General features: G+C 36.3%; 1 protein-coding gene across 4 annotated transcripts in view; it reads right to left on the bottom strand.

Annotated features, from left to right (window-relative positions):
- RPAP2 (RNA polymerase II associated protein 2) overlaps nucleotides 1-22,528 on the bottom strand; it is a 46,163-nt gene that overhangs the window by 22,877 nt on the left and 758 nt on the right. For all 4 annotated transcript variants that reach the window (XR_006166508.1, XR_006166507.1, XM_042803503.1 and 1 more), the window contains exons 2-11: nucleotides 22,247-22,292; nucleotides 21,131-21,245; nucleotides 20,352-20,450; nucleotides 19,275-19,340; nucleotides 17,895-17,983; nucleotides 15,615-15,650; nucleotides 13,811-14,738; nucleotides 13,412-13,506; nucleotides 10,886-10,966; nucleotides 3,807-3,875 (exon numbers count right to left, since the gene is read on the bottom strand). Coding sequence is in view for 2 of the 4 variants with exons in the window: in XM_042803503.1 (XP_042659437.1) it covers nucleotides 3,807-3,875; nucleotides 10,886-10,966; nucleotides 13,412-13,506; nucleotides 13,811-14,738; nucleotides 15,615-15,650; nucleotides 17,895-17,983; nucleotides 19,275-19,340; nucleotides 20,352-20,450; nucleotides 21,131-21,245; nucleotides 22,247-22,292 (1,624 nt within the window). In the remaining 2 variants the exon portion in view is untranslated. The remainder of the gene's footprint in view (nucleotides 1-3,806; nucleotides 3,876-10,885; nucleotides 10,967-13,411; nucleotides 13,507-13,810; nucleotides 14,739-15,614; nucleotides 15,651-17,894; nucleotides 17,984-19,274; nucleotides 19,341-20,351; nucleotides 20,451-21,130; nucleotides 21,246-22,246; nucleotides 22,293-22,528) is intronic.

Here is a 22,528-nt window from a genome sequence, read left to right on the forward strand (position 1 = left end):
TTCCTCTTAAAATAATTTAGAAATGTCAGTGTTGAGCAATAGCTGTGCTCTCGTGTGCAAAGAAGTAAATCGCATACTTGAACCCAAGATTCTCCAGTTCCTGAACTGTTATCTCCAAGAGAGTAAACCTCTAGAGTACATCTCCACATGACACATTTATCTAAAGTGGCTGCACACATATAATGATGGCTTTTGTTTGGTGATCATGGTCATTTTGAGTTTGTTTAAATACTGCAGCCAAATACTTATAAACTAATCCCAGAACATTCTGAAATGCTTCAAAGCTTTTAGCAGGGGAACCTCTTGCATAGGCTTTGTAGATGAAGCTGACCACAGTTCACTGGAACCAGCCAGCTCAGATAAGTAAGATGAAAGCAGACATTTCCTGAAAATATCTTGAAAGCTTTCCATTAGACTGTACCAGGGGTATACACTAAAAACAGCAAGTGCCCATGCTTGTATAGCAGCCAATCTTCCCACTGCTTTCTCCACTCTTTCTTGAGTATTTGTATCTATTTATCTGCTTCATTTGATGTCTCACAAAGTTCTTTGGGGGAAAAAAAGATGCAACTTCTGTATTCTAGTTTGCAGTACATTATAAAGCAGCTATTACTATAACAAAAAATTCTGCTTAACATACTAAACATTGCAACAGGAAGACACAGAAATCTACCACTGCCAAAATGATCACAAATGACAAATAAATTTGATCTACAGATCATTTTAGAGTCACAAACTCCATGACAGGCATGAATGTAATTATTTGAACATAATTCTTTGGCTGTCAAAGTGTACTCTAAGAAGGTCGATACAGCATTGCTGAATGCGCTGGTCATAAAGGTAGGAGTGCCTCAGGCTAGATTTTCGATAAAGGCTGAGACTGGCTGTTCATATTTTATACAATAATTTGATTGAATAAATCCAGCTGTTCACTAGGAATAGGAAATGTTCCACTCCTGCAATCTCCAACATTTTATACTTTGAGAAAGACAGTCACCTTTTCTAGTTTCAGGCACTTTATTTCAGAACATCGTATTAGAAGCCCAGGTTTCAGAATAGTGTATTAGAATCCCAGGTTTCTTTAATAGTCAGTAGACTCAAGGGCACTTAAGTACTTTTAATAGTTTCTCAAGGACCAGCAGACTATAAAGGGAGCCTAGGTCTAATTTAAGCACCAAAAGTAGGTGTTATGACTATTCAACGTGCTGTATCCTACAGAGAGTTAATATACACACTCCAATGATGATAGCATCATCATAACATAATGCAAAGTATTAAGCAGTGATGGCACTTAAATTCAATACAGCAGTAATGATAACAGTTATACTGCCCAGTAGTGTACCACAAACAGGGTCAGGGCACTCTGAACGTGCACTGTGAGGTTAAGTACACCGTCTAAGTCCTCAGCATATGCAAGCCATATATGAGAAGGAAGTGGTGAGCCACAGTATCGATGCACAAAATGGGGTGCAAGCAAAGTCCAACAGTTGCTACTTTAAACAAAAAACCCTGCCCCCTTCCAAAAAAACCCCCAAAATACTTGAGGTCTTAGTAGTTTCTTTTGAAGTGTACCCTGAAATCCTGCTCACTCTGCTTTCTGTAGTCTCTGTTCTTACACCACCTGCACCCCAGAGTACCTGTAATATGGTCTTTTGTCCTCCTGTAAAGAGGAAGTATTATCCTCTTCCAGGGTGTTGCTTATAATACTTCACTCTTGAGTGTTAGGAGTAAAATGGCCATCCTGTGTCTGAGACCAGGTCAAGACCTGTGAATACATATTCTGAAAATGTTCTCTTTCAGTGTCAGAAGCTAGTAAAAAGCCATTCTGACTCAGGCCCCATACAACTCTGCAATCTAAATGACATTACATGTGCTACAACGTGCATCATATCTCAGTATAGCCACAGGGAAGACAGAGAAGACTTTAGAGAGTGTAATGCTTTTTATGAGCAATATTAGTAAGATGTGATAGATTCCTTGGCGGACTGCAGGACGTGAGAAAGGGCCAATCTCAGGACCTGTCTGTGAGGGGTTACCCAGGTCCTCAGCAGCCTTTCCTTGCACACTTCTGGTTTCCACTAAATATTCAAGTTTCATTAGAACTCACAAATCCTTAAATGTTCTGTTTTAATCTGTCTGGAAATGATGCAACACTCATCATCATCTTAGAGCAATCTTAACACTCATTCTACCCCATCTACATTCTTCCACATCCTCTCCTAAGAGGGGGCTGAGAGCAGTTCAAAATCTGAAGATCATGAGCTTGCAAGATTCTTACAATAAGCTGAAGTCAACAAAGTTTTATTCAGGATTTTATGAGAATAATATTAGAAATAAAATCTAGTCTATTTTAGGATCAAATATAATTAATTTGCTTAGAGGCAGACCCTTAGAAAGCAAAAGTAAGCAGAGACTTAGTTCTCTGCTTATACTGGTTGCTACCAAGACTGCCTGCTACTTGTATAACATTTTAAAGCAATTGTAAAACAATCATTAGGTATGTAAACATTTAGAGCTCATCACATGCAGAGATACCAGCAACATATTTTAACTTCTGAACAAAAAAGTCACCACTCCCTTAAATGTACAGAAACTACTTGAAAAATTCATAAGATCCGTTTCACAAATTACCAATTCAACCATAAGAAGATATAGTAAAAATGACAAAAGATTTGTTCTTATAGTTGATAAAAAATTTATGCCAAGGCATTCAAGTAAAGTTACTTTCTGTGTTCTGATTTAATGAATCATTTGAGCGGTATCTGGCTGGGTGACACAGATGTAAAGGCTCGCTGAAGCCTACTCTAATGCCTGCTGGTATATTCTTCCTTGGGACAGTAAAGCCAGAACAATGTGTCAGACTGAAGTAATATCAAGGAAAGTAAGTGCAGTACTGAGGATGCTAACGAGGTTGGCCCACAACACTTCTTGACCTGTGAATGTCTGTAAGCACTTCTCTGTCCTACAGGCTCCACTGACCCAGGAAGCCCAGCAGCAGCAGTGTGGTAATAAAGTCTCTAGAATAAGATTTCTGCAATCTTGTAATTCAAGCTGAAAGACGTATAAAGATCACTTGATGGTTTAACCCTGCTGAAAGGCAGGGCCTGACACTGTCTGAAACCACCAGTGATTACTTAAAAGGTGAACTAATGTTAAATGTTTAATATGAATTTGTGAGAACTGTCTGGTTTACACACTGCAAAGTTTATATCTTTAACTTTAGAAATGTACATGAATTTGGAAAATATAATTTAAGGAAGTTACTTGTTGCGTATGACTACAGCTTTTATAGATTATGGCTCTGTGTAGAGGTTTACTGAAAGACATTATAATAAATCCAACTTCCCATTAAGGAAACCCCTTGGAAATAATTTAATTCTACAGTAAGTACAACAAAGCTAAGGAGTACTGTAGGCACTTAGTATCATAATCTTAAGCAATAAAGCTAATCCTCATAAAAATAAGATACTGGGTCCCAGTATTCCTTTGAGAAGTTTGAGAGTTGCTAAAAAAGCCTTCTCCTCTCAAAGAAGTTTGCTAAAATATTCAAACAAACATACTTAGAAGCACACTATATCTTTATGGAAATAATTTGACTTTAATTGTGAAACTGAAATCATTTAAGAAGTTAGAAGTAAAATGAGAAATGGAAAAGTGTAACAGTTATGCCAAATCCAAATAATATAATAGACATGTAATTTTGTTCTACTGTCACAGAGAGAGGAAGAATGTCTGTCAATAAGTTAAGTCTGTCATCTAGTTAAGACAGATGTGTATAAGAATATGTGACATTAAAGGGTACTTACACAGATAACAAAACAATAGCAATTAGAGTCCATTCAGGCATTTTGTGAATAATATTTCTGTTTGTTAACCTGAAAAATAATAAAAAAAATCAGAACATTTCAGAGTGAAAGTAAAGAGATTTTAATTGCAGAATTCTGATTGAAGTCTACCATTAAAAGACTTAAGACACTGAGTTACAATGCAGCAATTACAGCTGTATCTAAGCAATTCACCAACTTTCAGGCTTCTCTCATTCTGCAATGGAGGAACTGCAGAATTCCCAATATGTCTCTTTTTTTTTTCCATATGAAAGTGAGATGAGGAAGACTGAACAGAAGTTAATTCTTTAAATTATCAGCTCATAAATAGTACTGGCTGCTGTGAGGTCTCAGCTCTCACTCATACCCATTGGGAAATTCTCAAGAACTGCACATGTTTCTGAAGAGATGGGACTTCTTACACTCAGTTTCCACCCCCGCCCCCTTGGCTTTGGATCCAGATTTATAAGAGCTAGTGTTCTGGAAACAGACTGGATTTTGTAAAATAGTGGAGACAATCCTGTGATGATTCTTGTTTTTAATATGGAAACCTGGAATTCTAACTTATGCAACGGGAGCCAGTAGAGACAAAGGAGCAAGATAATTAGGTGTGAATCAAGAACCACATGGGTGCTCAACAAAAGCGCTGCTGTATTTTATATGTGCCAACCCATTTGGCTGAACTTCGTAATAAGGCAGATCTACTTTAAATCAAATGTTAATCTGACTTAAAACAAATCCCATGTGAATTGCTCTGGCTGAATTTAGGCATGACCCGTGGTGCTCAAGACAAACAATTGCATGGAAAAGTCACAGCTAAAAATGAAACTGTAGCTATGCAGGCACCCAAAGAGGCTAGCAGAATTAATTTTATTCAGAGAGATGGCACTCTGCAACAGAAATACTGAGGGGCAATTGCCTCCCTATGTTTACTTCCTTCTTGCTCTCAATGTCCCTTCTATGCAGGCTTGTATAAATTCACATCCAGAACAAAGCCACCCTGCCATTCATACCCATCTGTACAAGCACTAGTGAAGATGAGACGTTGATTAAAATTAAATACCTAGAAACAAATTCGAATCCAGTTTTCTTCTGCAGTAAGATTTTTTTTTTTTTGAAGATTTTAAGTTTCTTCGGGCAAGTATATAGTTACCAAAAAAAAAAAGCATTAAAAAGTGGAAAAATAAAGTATTTGTACTTGCCATTGTCAATATTCAAATTCTGTTAACTAAGTCCCTCAAAATATATTTGAAATGGTCAATAAAAATGCAGTTACTAATAAGATGTTTTATAGGATCATTTTGCATTTCCCTATTTCAGAAAGGTATTAAAATTAATAAAATTAATTTTGATTTAAAGATAGTAATGATCAAAGCAATATTATCCTATTTTTCTCCTCAAATCTCCAGGTCTTCCAACCAAAATAAGATTTTGAAGCAAAGATTAATCAAGTAGTGTCTCTACAGCCTGAGTTTTCTTAAATTGAAAAGAAAAGCAGTGTTTTGTACTACAAGTACATAAATTGTCACATCAAACTAGACCAAATAGTTCTGGCAAATACAGACTATTTTTCTTATTAAAAGATTCATGTTTACCAATTACTATTTGAAATAGCTGACAACAAAGCATGTACTTGGTAAACTGTTACATTTTTCTGGCTATAGAACAAGAGACAAAACAAAGGCTGAACTCGGTACTGATGGCAGTGATAAACACTACCAAGAAATGCCTGATGGAATCATCTTGACAGGCAATTCATATGTAACATTCCAGTTAAGATGCTATGGTGAGACACAGTGGAAGAGACAGCTCCAAGCCACCTGGGAAAACTCTGTCAAACAGAGAAAGCAGCTTTATTTCAATGCTCTACAAGGAGTTATTATTGATTAGAGCAGAAGAAGGTGTCATTCTTGTACACAAACTGAGAGATGCAGTTATTTGTGTCGATTAACTCTTATTCAATGTTAGTATTGATTGGCAAGGTCTGAACACTAGTCATTGCCATCAATATGCTATTTATGAAGGAGGTAGTCAAAAGAAACTGATAACCAGCAGGATACAGCAATATAGATCTGCTGATGCACTACTGTCACCAGGCTGGATGCGCAGTCAGGCTTCCACAATGAGTAACCTTTCAGTACACCACCTGTCCTAAAACACTGGGGTAGCTGAAAAAAAAAAACCCAAACCATTTCAGGCAGATCAGACTAAAGCTAGCAACCTACAGGTGTGAAGCCTTAAATAATAAGGAGCAGCAGAAGGGCAGCCACTTTCAAAAACAAGCTGTGTGTCAACACCAAGGCCTCTGAAGAGCAAAGCTTTCAGAAAACAGGGAAGTGCAAGCCCTCTACAAAAATGGTTTATTAATTCTCTAGCCAGAACTGTTACTTCAGAACAATACATGAAAGAGAGGTCACTAGATTTCCATCATAAACTTATAATGTGAAAACATTCAAATTGTACAAAACTCTGTGTACACAATTTGAGTTTTGCAATGAAATATTTTCTGTTAAAGAGTTTGGCTAAATTCTCCCTTACCTATCCAAAGAAAGAAAACAATATGCAACTTTTCAAAACAGTGTGTCTACTTTCTTGGCTGCTGTAGGGCAGGATAGGTAAGCCAAGGAAGTTGGATGATCACAAATAGCTGTGTGGGTTGCTTAGTTGCTAGTTTGTGGGTATTGTGGTTCACCCCAGCAAGATGCACTGCAGCTGGACTCGACAGCTTCTACCACCCAGTAGGCAGCAGGACCCATACAGCAGTTTGAATACTCTATGAAGAAGCTCAGACTGAGCAGATAGATCCAAGCAGCAGAAGCTCACAGGGTAAAGGACAAAAAAGCAAGATGCATAAAAATTCCATCCTAAATGACCTCCCAATAACTGACTAGTGACCAACATGCAAAGAAAGTGAACTCCAACATGGAAGTTGTAGGAATACAGGGGAGTCTAAGGCTAAAGTAACCAATAAATAAAAACAGTAAACCCAAAAATGACAGAAAAAGAGCACACACAGTTGGTTCTACTTCTTTTCCTTTATTTGTCTTCCCATCTAATTACCATCAGTTGCAAATTTTACTAGCAGAACTCCGTTATTAAATGATGGCCTGATCTGCAAACAGTGCCTGCTGTGGCAGCAGATTTAAGCACATCCCTAAGTGTCCTGTGCAAGAATGTGGACAGGGACCACAACAGTTACAGGAAAGAAACTCAGCAATGCAGGAGCTCACCATCCCTTCCACAGCAGGATTTTTAGGAAACAATTTGATAGCTGGAACACTGTCTAACAGGGAATGGCAGATGGACACCAGGATTATTATGCTAGTTATCCCCCTAACAGGTCCCTAGCATGAGTTACCATGAACAAATGCAAGAAAATGTAAATGGTTAATATAAAACAACCCTTTTAAAGTATGCTTTTCTTTATACCTATTTATAAATTATAGTCTTGAGTGTTATTTCCTTTTCTAGAAGTTTCTTTATCTGTGCAATGAGAATATACTTGTCATCTATGAGCTCAATTTTTAACATATTGCTATGAATTTGACTAGTAGTCAAATGCTATTAAATGACTAACGGCCCATGCTTGCTGTCACTTTTATCCCGTATGTCCGTGTTCTTACACTGGGAGAAAAAGAAAAAAATGTGCCCCAAATGGAGATGATTTTCTTTTTTTTTTTTTCCTTTTAAAATTTATCTTTGTTGAAAAGTGAAGTCATCACCATCTTTGCAAATGAAGCAGCCTTTCTGTTCACACATCCAGATTCCCAGGTGTAGGTATACACAACTTCAGTTCAAGAATCTGACCTGTTAGTTAAGCTGTCTGCCTGTTCTGTAAGGCAGCAAGCTGATTCCATGGCATTAGGGCATAAAGTTGTGACTTTAGGGGACCTCAGCTATCTATAATTTTTCCAAAACTTGCACTAAGATGAGCAAAGTTTAACTAATCCAGGTCAGCACATGCAAATATTAAAGCATAGATTGTTTTTCTTTAGGCTTCAACTAGACCAAATCAACTATAATAGACAGCTCCTCTACCCCATGAAAAAGAACAATATATTTATGTACTGTAGTGTAATTTAGTTTGATGACAACCAGCAAAAATGAGCTACTATTATAACTCTAGGCTCTCTTCAAGAGAAGGCACTTGAGAAAAGGTCATAAATGTCCTGGCACTTTCACATTTCCATACAGTACCTTGTCTACAACAAAGTATGGCTGACTCACTTGAAACCCAGAACCTAGAATGCCACTTAACAAGGGTAATAGGTAAAAGCCTATGAGTGAGTTTATACACTAGATAACATACACTTACGAGATATATTTAAAAGCTAAAATACTGTCTTAGAGACAAAGTAGGACAAAGCTGTAATAAAACAGTATTTAACACATCTTTAGGAAACAACTGGATCATATTAATTGACAGAGTTCAATGTCAATGATAAATTCCATAAAATGAATTAAAATACTTGCAACAGCAAGACAGAGATGAAATTTTATTTTCAATATGAAATATTATGCTTAAGAAAAACAACCACACATGTACAAACATGATCACTTAACTTCAATTTATATATACATAACCGATTTTCTCCTGATCTTTTAACAAAATGCCCTTACACACTCTGGAGAATTATTTGACATCTCAGTTTTCGTAACAAAAGCTTACAGGCACTAAGGGAATTGGTTTGGGAAGAGCTTTAACCATTCTAAAATGTCTCTTGAGATCCCTCTAGTGTGTTTCCCAGCAGTGGTGATTGAATAAAATGCTGCCCAAAGGAGGCTGAACTGCAAGTGTTCCTTTAAAAACCAATGGAGCTGAAAATTGTTGCTTAGTTGACCACATGCTCTTTTACCCTTCTTCAGCTAAGCTCTACTACAGGCATGTGTTTTATCTCCTACTCTCTTTGGCAAGTTCTTCAGCCTGAAATATTTCCAGTACAAAAAGCAGGAAAGAGCACTAGCATTTGTCAGTGCTCCCTCCACAGTCATTAAGCATTTTAACCATGTTAACAATAGAAGTAATGTTTTAATTTCTATACCCTGCAAATACAGATACCACTTAAAATTTATTCCAGGTCCCCCTTGCCAAAGCTTTCAGCCTAAAATCAGAAGGCTGCTCTATTAAGTAAATTTAAACCTATCTACAGAACTGGAGATTCAAACCTATGGCTTCATCTTAATATCCATGAGCTAGGTTTTGTGTATCAATGGACCCTTGCGTATCACAAATGCAAGGAGGAGAAAGGGCCCAAAGCTTTTTATTGCTTCCCTATTTTCTGTATTTTTGTGCTACTTTACCATCAAGGACAATAAAACTCCATTTGTTTGGGACATATAAAGGCACTAACAAATTATTTTTTATATATATATATATATAAAAATATAAATAAATAAAAAGGCACTTATAAATTCTTATGTAGTGCCCACAACTGTCTTCAACCATCCCCTGCCTGAAATCCTGAATTTCTAAGCAATTTATCTGGAAACTTCACAGTACGAAAGCCCCAAGAACTTCCTACCATTACCTTCAACTTACTTCCTAACCAAAAAAGGTTTGAATAAACTCAAAGTGTTATCTGAGGGATGAGAAACAGATCAGGGAAGACTTCTAAAATATGATCAATTAGTATCACAGGAGCTCAGTATTGGAATCGAAGTCCAAATTAATTAGATTTGGTTCCATTCTGTTAATCCACAGATGTGTATATTTATGCTTTTAGAAGTCTATTTTGGCTCCTTTGACACTTTTAAAACTTCATATTCAGGCCACATTGTCCTTGAGTAAAAAAAATTATTTAAAATTTAAGTTCTGCTTTTGAGAACCTCCAGGACTTCTTACATGATCAATTATAGAGAAGTAGATTGAAAGAGACCAAATATAGTTTTTCTACTTCTATCAATCCATAAGCTAAAGTGACTATTAAGCATTTAGACTGCAGAGCAACATAACTGGTTTAAGTCTTAAAAGAAAAAGATCTTATTCAAATACTAGGTGTATATACGTGCTCCTTCAATATATCCAAAAACACCTTCCCTGGTTTCAGTGTTGTTGTTAAAATAGAAGGTTAATCACAACTTAAAAGACTGCAAGTACAGAATCAAGTTCAAACACTAACAATTCTTTTAAAGGAAAGAGATCATGCACAGAGTCACCAGAAAGTAATGGAGTATCTTCCATAGTAAGAAATCCTGCATATAGAGATCTGTGTTTTAGTGGTGTCCTTCCAGATGTCCAATAAATCATAAGGCATCAGGTAGAGCTGGACTTAAATTCACCAAAGCCTAGACTCCTTCTGGCAAATGCTGCCTGAATGAGTTTTGGAAAATTTACATGTAAGCCTCATGCAGGTTGGGGATATGGGGGTGAAGTTTCAGGAGTGAAAACGTACATAGAGCTAGCAACTGTTGTTGCTACCTTTCCTGACAATACTTCAAGATGCAGGACATGATCTAGGCCCAAGTTATGACAGTTGTGTCCCAAAGAAAACCAAAAAATGTTCAGAAAAGTTACCATGATGTGGTTTTCCCTCCTCCTTTATCCCACTGTTTCCAAATAGTGTCTGTAGTGCTTCTGACTGAAGCAGAAGTTTCATCTGTGGTGATAAAGTGTCCACTAGATCTACTACTCCTCGAAATTAGGTCAAAATGGACCTTCTTCCTGGCTCTAGAAATTAGTGGTAACCGTTATTAATCACATTAAAGCCATTTAGCCCAGCTGTAGGGAGCCAGAGCAAAAGAAAGCGACAGATCTCAGAAAGCCACGCTTAATAGGAGGTGACGAGGTAGCAGAACCTTTAAAAGACTCACCATCATCCTCTGGAGACCACTGGCCTAGTTTTTAAAAATCTACAAATAGTCCTGGTGACCTAGCCACTGCCAGGAGTAGGGAAAGGGTTGACTTGTTAGTCCACAGGGAATGTGACGTTACCTACATGAACACACAGCTAGAAAAGGGCAAATCTGCAATGGGGCCCTCTCAGTGCCCAAAACACAAATCATTAAACATACTGTTGAATTAATAAATCAAGAAGAATTTCTAAATAAAGACCAATACTCACCGGAAAGTTTTGACAAGATTTTTTAGCTCTGTGTAAACATCACCCGGAACAATCTGAAGAGGGCCCAAAACTGCAGGTAATCTAGAAGGCAAAAGACACCAGTCAATATACATTTTCCTCTCTTTCTCATTTCTCCAAATAGGACTTCCACCAAAGCTCATGGAAATTAATAAAAAGAAAAAGAAATGGACTTTTCTGAAGCAGATCAGGCCTGTAGTTTACATTCCAGATTCCTCTGAGTGGTGTTTGGGCAATACCTTCACTTTACAACAACTTGTTTTTAAAAATAAGAAGCTCTAATTCAGTGTGAACATAAAGAATAAAGTAAATATAGTTTTACATGCATACTCTTACTAACTTCATATTTCAGTTCTGACAGGACATTCTTACCAAAAAAATCAAAGTGTTTACATTACGAAGATGAGAATTCCCAGCCTCATGTTTCAAATGTTTATAGTTATTTGGTTCAAAGATAACAATACAAAAGGAAACTACATGTCTAAATGAGGTTTGCACAGAGAATATATATGCTAACCTCAGGCTCACATAGATGCAACAGAAATAGCATTCCATTGTAAGTCTCATAATTGGAATCAAGATGATAGTAGGGTAATCAAAAAATGTTGTAAGAAAGAAAAAGTCAGATTGCCACCCTGCTTGACCGTGTGTTAAAACTGACACAGCACACAACTAACTGCACATACTGTTTAACTAGATGTCAGTATCCCCAAATGCTGGAAATACCATGCATTATTTTTCACATTTCGGATGAAACTTCTGCCTCTATTTACCTGTTTAATAGTTAATATCCTCTTGAATTTGAATATCAAGTTATTTACATTTATATGCATATATGCACATGGCACATCAATATTCCTGGAAGAATTAAGACTTCTATTCTCTTTTACACCATGGCATGTTTTACAAAAACTGAACACAGGACTCTTCAGATGCTGGGCATATTCATATTCCCACTGACAATCCGAATACACCAAGAAATCTTTGCTTTATCACAATGTAAATTGTGTCTCTTACTTGATTGTGACATCACCTCGTGAAATTTAAAGTTATCAACTAAAGAAGGGGCTAATCAAGAATTATACCTTTGAAGAAGCTAAGAAAAAAACCCCATTCTGTCTTCCTTATCTGCTATTCATGGAGTATTAGACTTTTAAGTTCAACAGAAATTTTGCTAGAAGCTGAAAATGATTGATAAACTTGTGGAAGAATTTGAAGGAGCAGAGAAACTGCTTTATCATACAGTAGTAGTCCTTGGAATCTATGCAACATTGACACTTACAGAAAGATCAGAGCTAGCCACCTTTCTTACAGCATGGTTTGATTCCATGTTTGTGGCCTGTCCACACTTGTTGCAGGTATACAGAAACAGAACGGAGCTTTCTGGGGGAGTTTTGGTTGTAGGTTTAGTTAAAAAAAAAAAGATTCCGCAAAATCTAGTTTGGCTAGCTAACACAAACTACAACCATAGAAAAGCAAAATACCCGTAACAAAAATACCACAATCATGATCTTCAAGCACTCATTTATGTGTATTGCCTTGAAAATACTTCTATTTTCAAGGTCCTCTTGACTTTGACAATTCAATCATTTTAACAACTACAGCAGAGATGCCTTAATCTCTTTTCTGGGACTTCAAAGCCCTTTTATGTTTTTGAAAAAGCTATGGCATTTGCAAAGTTTTAAGATTCAATTCTGAGGGACTTTAATGGTTGTAGCTAGAGTAATACTGATACCAGCCATCCAAGCATGGACTAGAAACTCTGTTAGTAAGATCTCTGCTTAAACTCTTAAGTGGTCTGAAAACACCACTTCCTCCTGTGTACATTTGTTTACCAGTAACAGTATGCTTAATGTACAGGACAAATATCTGCACTCCTCCCAATCAACTTCAAGTTTTTCGGTTTAGGCTTGAGCAGTTGGTACATACAGCTATTTAAATATTTCATGTTTTATGTCCATCAGAATCTGCTCTTAGACAACTTACAAGAATCCAAATAGTTTAGGTTATTTGTAGATAACTGAGGGAAAGAAGGATGATAAATAGTTTGCTGTGGATTTTTTTTTTTTTTCAAGCACATATTCTCATTTTAAGCTCCATGTGTTATACCACCATTTAGAGCCAAAACCCATAGAAATTTTCAGTGTAATAGCAGAATTGCATTGAGTTCTGCCAGCTACTGAAGATTGGGAACATGCTGTCATGCCAGCCTGGAATGCTGTCAACTACAAGCTCCAATGCTTGTAGGGAGGGATAGGTTTCTTCTAGAGAACACCTTAGTAGTGAGATTCTGACACCTACCTCAGCAAGCTGTGCAAACTGACATCTGCAACTGTACTGCACATGACTGTCTAAGAACTAAGTAAGTTCTTTAAGGCAATAACAGGTTTAAGTTATGACTAAGACCACCTAGAAAAAGCCAGAATGTCCTTGCACAGTGTGCTTGTTACTTAAAATGATGATGAATGAGCACAAACTTTAGCTTGACAGTTACTAAAGGATACTTACGCTTTTCTCAGTTTTTCAAGGACGATTCGCTTTCTAATCTGCATTTGTGCATTTGAATCAACAAGTGGGAAGGTGAGATCTTCTGGTTGATCATCCTGTATTAGACAAAAAACTTTAACAACTCTAACCTAGTATTTAATTAAAGTCAATGTATCAAAATAGTTATGGCTTATCAAGAAATGTTTAAACATAAGAAAACTCTTATCTCTGAATAGAGAAAAAACAACTAACCAGTAATTTCGTAATGAACAGAAGCTTGCTTAATCTGACCCAACATACTGTGTGCAGCTAACCTATGCTAGATATTTATCCAATTGTGATGACAGAAACAAAGAGCTTGTAATAATTCTGTGAAAGCAGGCTTTATATAGTCTCAACACTATTCCACTAGACACTCACTTTGTCTTTGCTTGGATGTTCCTCTGCTTGTATGTGTGTCACAGCCTCTTCAGCCAAGATATACTTTCCTTTATAGAACTCTTTTACTCTGAGTTCTAGGAACTCTGTTTCTTCTTTTAACTTTTCATAACTAGGCACAGGCTTAACTATTCCACCTGGGCCTGTGAAAGGTAAAGCATAGTTCAGACTGTTTTCAGACTCCCCTATAGCAACAGTGTTAAGATCATCAGCTGTATCTAGATCATCCTCATCAAGTTCTTCATTCTCCTGGTTGGAAGATGATAGGCACTCTGATGCAGTATAGTTTGGTCCATAGAGAAATTTTAAAGTTTCTTCAGTTCTCCATTCCATAAGTGTTTGCTTAAGCACTTCTAATAAACTGCCTTTGGAATTGACTGGATGCCTCAGTTCAGCTTTTTTATGTTCTTTTGAGTTAGCTAGGGTTCTTTTAAGATGTTCTGCCCCTCTTTTGCTCACACTTAGAAAAACTATCTGTGAACCACAGGTATTCTGATAGCTTTCTGAAGCACTTGATTTCCCTGGAGCACTATTTTTTGAAGGCATTGCAGTTATTTTATTATGAACACAGCAAGTATGCATTTCTTCCAGAGTATCTAATTTACAACTAGACAGTTGTTCAGTGGCTTCTACCACACCTGAGTCTTCAGTTTTAGGGCTGGAACAGACTTTCTGAGCATACTTCTTTTTGAGGATGCTGTTTTTGTCCAATTGCTGTGCAAAATTGGCTGAACTTGACTGACGTCCTGGTAGGACAGAAGAAACAAATTCTTGTTCAGTATCACTACTGCTGTCACTGGCTGTGTCATGAGAACCAGATTCACATGGATTTGAAGATATCCTAGGATTTTCAATGTCAGATGTTTTAATTACTTCATCACGTAGCTTCACCTCTTCTCCAGACTGTCCACTGTAACAGAAAACACAAGCCATCAATGAAATAAGAAATGGGTGTTACCTGTAATAGCTTTTCATTCTCATGTAAGAAAGATAAATAAAGCATTTTTCCCTTATAGTAGAAGTGCACTTTTTTGCTTTAAGAATCACAGCTGCTCTTCTAAAAGTCTTCTTGAACTCCAAGAGTTGTAATGTTCAGCAATCAAAATGACAAGCATAGACACTATTTAGAGAAGCAAGTTCTGAGTTGCTTATTGGCAGTTAGAAAAGAATAGTAAACAAGATATTATTAAAGACGAGAATAATGTCAGATTTAGCATGATGAATAGTGCAATTTGAAAATGAAGATAGGCATCTTAACATATATAGGAATATAGCACCCTAAAATCAGAGGACAGCAAAGCTGTTTTTAGCATATGTAAGTTTGCCACCTAATGGCCACATGTTGCAAAAGAAAACAAACAAAAAGTTACAATACACGGCAAGGTACAGATTGATGACAGAGTAGCATGATTTCATTTTAGCTGACATAAATGTTTTAGATTAAGAAGTACAGAAGCTTTCATCACATATAATTGGTACCATTTCCTTTATAAAGAATAGATGGTATAAAATATGCAAAGTACAAACAGTGTGTTTGTTTCAGATTTCAACAGGCTCAATTAAGCTATACAGGCCAAGAGCAGCTGTACACTAAATCATACAGATCAAATATACTGGTTTAGAATCACAAAGGAAAAAACTAAACAAGACAAATAATCCTTTGTGTAGATTCTAATATGGTCTTTTCTATAACACAGGTAATCAAAGATTCCCCTGTCACCTGAAATGATGCTAATATTTCTAACTATAAATGCACATAACAAAAAAAAAAAAATGTTCAGTGTACCTCTGTCCCTCCTTCAGCAGCTCTATGTCTGGTGGTCTGCAAAAAGAAGACACAGAATGAAGATTTTTCTGCTAAATCAATGCTCTTGAAATACACACTAATACATAAAATACATAGTTGAGGTTGGAAGAGACGGCTGATGATCTTCTAGTCCAAGACTCTCTGAAGCAGGGCAAGCAAGAGCAGGTTTGTACATACATGTTCACAGAGTGTGTCTCATGCTTGCAGCATGATGCTATTATGTTGAAAAACACTTAACAAAACCAGCAAGTCACACAAATGTTAGTCAGAAATGACCTCTGGAAGTCTCTAGTCTGACCTCCTGCTTGTAATGCAATTGTCAACTAGCACTAGTTTAGGTCAGCCACAAATTCATGAAGTTTAAATCTTGAAAACCTCCAAAGATGGAGATTTCAAAACGTTGCTGAATATCCTGTTTCATTCCACCATAACCTAAGTGCAGTTTTTTTTCTCCAGTGTTCAACCTGAACCATCCATGTGGTAATTCGGGGCCATCAGCCCTTGTTAAGTTTTCTGCCATCAATCAAGAATAGTTTTGCTCAAATAGTTATAGACTGCTTTCAGATCACCCTTTGGCAGACGACATGCACATCTTCAACAAAGTACACATGCCAAGATCCTCACAGGTCACAAAATTCCTAGAGTAAAAACAATACTGGGCCATTTATAGAAAAATGCTCCAAATTAATGCAAAGAATAATATTCAGGATATCTTTACCTATTTTAAATTTTACTTTATTAAGAATTAGTCTATCAAGTTATACTGCTTTAAGAAAATGGAGTGCAAAGGTTTCCAGAAACTCTAATAAACATTACTAAACAAATTCTGATGGGTTTCTTTCCAAAGCTATACTTGCAGTTAATCTGCTTCAATTCAGTTATGAGGCAGCATCACAATACTATTCATTTTATCCAACACCCACCTGTCCTATGAGTGAAAGAAACCTTTTTAAGCACGCACTAAATGCAAGTCAATGCACTAACACCTCTCAGACAGTATATAAAAATTCCCCCAGGTTTGAAGATATTTAAAAGGTTTAAAAAGCTGCACCACTCATGAATGAAATGAGTTTGGAAACCAAAGGTGATAATATACAATGATTTAAATTATTAACTCCACATAACTCTTCTTCAGAGTTTTAAATGGAGGTTGCGGTCTTTTCTGTCAAAAGAATTTGAGATATCCTAATGTGAAAACCTGTATCACTGTGTGCACCTGTGTGTGGTTGTGCAGACAGATACACCTAGCCATGAACTATCTGGGGGTTTGTTTTTTGAAAATACCACCTCCCCACCATACAACATAAATAATTAACTGTCAGGCATATCAGAACTATATGCTTCCAGTTTTAAGAATAAAGGGAGATTTTTAGAAATATTTTCTTTCAATACAGCAAAATAATAGCACAAAAATACTGGCAAACTTACATAAATATTTAATGAAGAGACCAGTTTCAGCTACTAGAATTCCTCAGATCAGACTGCTCTAAATCTCTTCTCTCATTGACCAGATATTTCATATAACTGATCTGAACTGTGAAAACGAGCTCACACATATAATTTCAGCTAGTTTCTTTTGCTGAAAACCAGGAGACTATGAAAAGTAGTGTCTTGGAGAATGAAAGCTGAATAAATTCAGCTGAATGTTCTCCAGGGAAGTATTTATTGTTAAACAGTGACACCCATTGGCTCAACTCATTATTTGCAAGCCTGTGTTTGTTTCCTAAACTAGGAACATGGGACTACATCACACCATTCCAGAATGCATACTGCAGTAACAGGAGATGAGCAATCTGAAATTTCGGCAGGATAAAGGTCTTCATATATAGTCTGCTTTCAGGTGCTAGCATTCAGTCTAACCGTAAGACCAATACCTAGTGCTGTGCTAAAATTAGAAAATCTCTGGTAAGAGGATAAGATTAATTAATCCTATACATTTTATAGTTTTTAAAAATCCCATCCTAGTAAGTACATTTTAAAGTTAATCTAAGTTGACTATTATTTATGACTAGTCTTCCCTCTCAATTTACAGGGCCATGTTACTATGTAGTCATGAGTAGTACTGAGTCATGTCAATTATTTTAATCACCATAGCAACACTTCTAAAACAAACATCATGGTAGGCTAACATTTAAACATCAGTTACCTCTGCTTCAGACAAATCATTCTGATGCATTGCAGCTAGTTAATTAGCAGACAGCTTGGATAGAGAAAATAAGATTCTCAAAAGGAGCAACGAAAGTATAAGACTATACTTACTTTTCTTCTTCTCGCATCCATACTGGACTTTTGGAAATTTGAGCTTCAAAATATTTAGATGCTCTATAGCAAAAGTTGCTGCAAAAGCACTGGAAACAAAAGAGAAAGCAAGAAAGTATGACTAAAGACAACTTTAATACGCACAGAAAGGTACAAAAGTAATTGGGTTTTATGCCTGTAAAATTAAGTACCAAATCACATTTCTTTTTAAGCCTATGACCAGGTTTTTAATTCACCTGAGAAACCAAGCCCATCAAATAGGTCTACCGCATTCCCCAGAAGCCGCTTTCAGCTGCTTCTTTTTTCCCCCTCTGCTTTTTGCGCTTTTATTATATACTAAGAAGCAAATGCATTCTACCTAACAATAATTTAAAAAAAAAAAAAAACAAAAACAACAAAAAACCAGAACTGTTCAAAAAGCAATCCCTAACCCAACAAGATGGTCACACAGTTTAAAAGATAGGCAGTAAAATTCAGGTGTTTAATAGTGAAAATTTTGGTTAGCAACAGAACTTGGATATTTTGCAATACTCAGAACAACACCTAATATTTTGCAGCATTTTTGTAAAATTAACCTGCACACTTACATCAGGGAAAAAGACAAAACATCCCACTTCTTCTTGGAGTCTCACATGGTAGGTTGAGAAAACAATTCCCAGAATTTTGTGTATCCCAGATTTGTAACCAGAGGAAATAAATGTATGCTAGCAACACTGGAGCAATTTGTTCTGGAACTACAAACATTTATTCTACAATTTAGCATCTAAGCACCTGTAGGTGATTGTGTATCCTGTGAGCAGGCAAAGAAGACTTATGCAACCACACCCATGAATGTGCTTCAAGAAAGAAACAGATTCTGTGAACAGATATGTTTTATGTTGAAAAGTCCTCAAAAAAGAACCCTCAAGGTAGTCACACTAAGGAATGCATAAGATGTAATTTGTATTACACCACTGCAACCTTCAGTGAATGGAAAGGATATGCACTTTGGCCCTACTAAATCTCATTGACTATACTCAAGCTAAATAGAGAACTCTTCTTCACAAATGTCTTTAAGAGATCAGCTGTACCACATTCAAACGGCTAACCAAGTAAAACTTTCAATGTTATGTTTAAATTTAGAAAAGAAATGAAGTGATTTTTTTGTCTTTCCAAAGAGAGCATCTAGAAACCGAAATGCACAAAAACTTCATATTCTAACAATTCATGAAACTGATATGCACAAAAACTTCATATTCTAACAATTCATGAAACTGATTTTCATAAGAACCAAACACACTGGCTCTGAATCAAGCCACTATATGAATGCTGTTATAAAACAAGCATTTCTGATGTTGAGACAGTATTAAATACATTTTAGAAATAGACTTGTTACCATACCTTTCTTTCAGTGATATCATAAACTCTGTTTGTTTTTGTTGAAATTCTGTACTTCTGTTTTGGCACCTAAAACAATATGCTTTCATCAGCAAGACTATTACTTCCATCGTGACTTTACAGAAAATTTCATTCTTAATTCACATATTTTAACATATTCTAATAGAATTGCATACTACAACCACCTTTTCTCTCAATAGTTTTGCTATTTTACTTTCTCAGATATAAGAATGGCAGTTTATCTTTAATCATTTACATCTCACTATCAGTAGAAGACAACAACAGATCTACAAAAAGAATCAGCACTGAACATAAAACAATGGAGCTGCCATAGTAGAAACATTACAGAGTGTTGGGTAATTACTGACAGGTCCTTCTTTAATCCAGATCTATTTATATGCACGAGACAGTACTGTCAGCTACCCCCAACCACTACGCAGACAAACTAAGAGAAGAACTTACATAAAATATAATACAGTTTCTGAGTGAACTTCTGTGGGAACATACAAAGTCCGAAACAGTAAAATTTTTTATCCCTGAGTTGATTTTTTTTTTTCAGATAATTAGGTGTACCACAGCTGGTATTACATCACAGGTTATCTGACTGAACTGAGTTCTGCTTATGCTCTGACATACCATACCTAAATAAGTGTGACTATGATTTTGACACGGGTAACATACATTTCTAAAGCTGATGTATATGCATACACATAGCAATATCCCTGTATTATTTTTTCACTGCAATCTTTCTCATAATGTGGTCACACTTTAGAAGAACAACATTAAAAAGTTTCTGCATGCACAAAGGAAGGCCATGAAGCCATACCTCATTCTTTATTACTGTCTTTATTACTGTCAAAGTAGATGCTAATTGATTCTGTGATACATTGTTGGTTGTCAACTGATCAGATTTTACCTTTTACTTCAGAAGGATTATACTGAAATGGAATGACATAATGCCCGGCCTATTATTTGACATCAGTGCTTAATATTGTAAGTTGAAAATTAAAAGGAAGATGCAAGAGAATAAAAATGGTGAAGAGATTCTTATGATAACAGCATTAATAAAAAGCAACTTACATTTTCCAGTTTGTTTTGACACAGAGGATAACCACATAGATTGATGATAGATCGTTCATCAACAATGTCTTTATAGTGAGATGGAGTAATACATTTTCCCTAAAATGACAAAAAAATAGTTCAACAACAGATACTGGAAAATCTGTAATTTCCTTACACAAAAATCTCATAAGCAAATAAATATTTTAAATGTTGTAACAGTTATCTCGTAAGTTTAGTAAACAACATTTAGAATCCAGTGAAAATGATGAAAGTGTAAACAGGGAAAGAAGACAGGGAAAAGTACTTCCTTTTACATACACAAGAGCTTCATATTTTTGCCTCTAGTATGGCACCCATTTTCATAATTTTCCTCTAGTTACATGTTTTGTACACCTATTTACCAGTCTATTTACAACCTCAACATAAGTAATCATCATACCGTTCCAGAAAAACTGTGCTGCCAGATAAACTGTGGTGTGTTATAGAGACTTTGTATAAATTAACAGATGATGTGACATAGCCCTACATTTTTATACTTTATCTATTAGTCCAGAACCACAGAGGCATAGACAAATGCTGTGGTAATACAGTGAGGATTCATAAATGTATAGAGTCCACCCAAACCAGGACATGTTTTTACCACAGAACCCCTGAAAATAAGGCAATCATCATCAGAGCTAATGACAGAGGCAATAAATGGTTTGTCTACTTTACACTGCAGCGAATTGTTCCAAAAACTTTAAAAAAGAAAGTTGAACACTAAGATACAAAAAACTATAAAAACTTGCAACACCTACAGAATTCAGAAGGAACTCTTCAGTAATGTTCTCCTCTAGGAGTTGTTCAACAATATACAATGCTTTTTTCTCAAATTCAATCTTCTTTCTCATAGCAACCTCCAGTGCTGCTTTCCTATGACAGAACAGACACTTAATGACACAGAGAGCAGATTTCCATAAACAATTCTCCAATCGTATCTTTATCTTTTTTCTGAAACACGGGAGCTTACATTTTTTCTGCATCACCAAACAAAGCAAGGAGTAATTGGACTCATAATTCTGTAATAACCACAAAGGAGTTTCCAAACTTGGTTTGCTTTATTTCCACCCCAACCAGGAAAGGTATTGACTCTTATTGCAATACTTCCATACAAAGTTACCCAACTCTTCTTGTAGGAAAGGGAAACTCAGAACTGGCTGGACAAAGAGCCTGGGACAACCAATTTAGGCAGTGTTGCCAAGAGAATGGGAACTGGATGAGATATAGAGAGCAGGAAGAAAAAAGGACTGGAACAAGACTGAGTGTAAGGGTACAAAGGAAGGAATAAATCAAACAAATTCCACTACAGTAAATTTCCTGAGTGTCCTGAGTCTTGACACTATTCTATTGCCAGCAAATACCCAGAGAGCAAGTAGGCATCTCTGATCTCCATGCGGCAGTGCTGCCCACAGAGGTTGTCAATGTACAGTCATTCTGCTGTCTTAACTGACAAGAGATCTACGCTATTCAGCGGTAAATCTAGCTCTACTACAGAATCAAATTAATATTCAGGTAACTGTCCATGGCAGCAAGTGTTTTTTCCTCTCAAGTTTGGTTTTTAAAGTGAATACAGAAAAATGGCAGGTATGCAAAGAAGTTAAGATGGCAAAAATGACGAACTATAGAGGAAGTAAAAACAACTTTGGAGGTCAGAGTCGTAAACTTCTAGCACATTACACACTGCACATACATGCTTGCTGTTAGAAGTTACACAGCATCACTCCAATCAAGCCTGCATGATGGTCATGCTGGCAATCTCCTGAAGTTAGTCATAATACTCTCCTCTGAGAAAGAAAAAAACCGTGCAAGGCAAAGAATACAATTTCAAAGTGAGGCAAAACAACATGAATGGCATGTATTGTTAGAAATTTTACCTTTGAGCAGCATCTTCATTCTTCAGAGCAGCTGAATGCTTATTTCCTACAAATAAAATATATAAATGTAGAAATATAGAAATTAGTGTACTTTCATCTTTTAACAGTGGAAAATACTGGAACCTGAAAAATATTAAAACCTCTAAACTGTAAGCATAATCAAGGGGGTTGCTTAGAAACTTGCTTTTGGTGGCAGAGAGTGGCTTCAGTAAACTAGTAATCATTCATAGTTAGACATGCTTTTTATAGGCATCAGGACAGACAAGCTCAACTCTCTTCAGA

This window comes from Tyto alba, unplaced genomic scaffold, assembly GCF_018691265.1.
Source record: "Tyto alba isolate M040663 unplaced genomic scaffold, T.alba_DEE_v4.0 Super-Scaffold_1000006, whole genome shotgun sequence".
Lineage (NCBI taxonomy): Eukaryota > Metazoa > Chordata > Aves > Strigiformes > Tytonidae > Tyto > Tyto alba.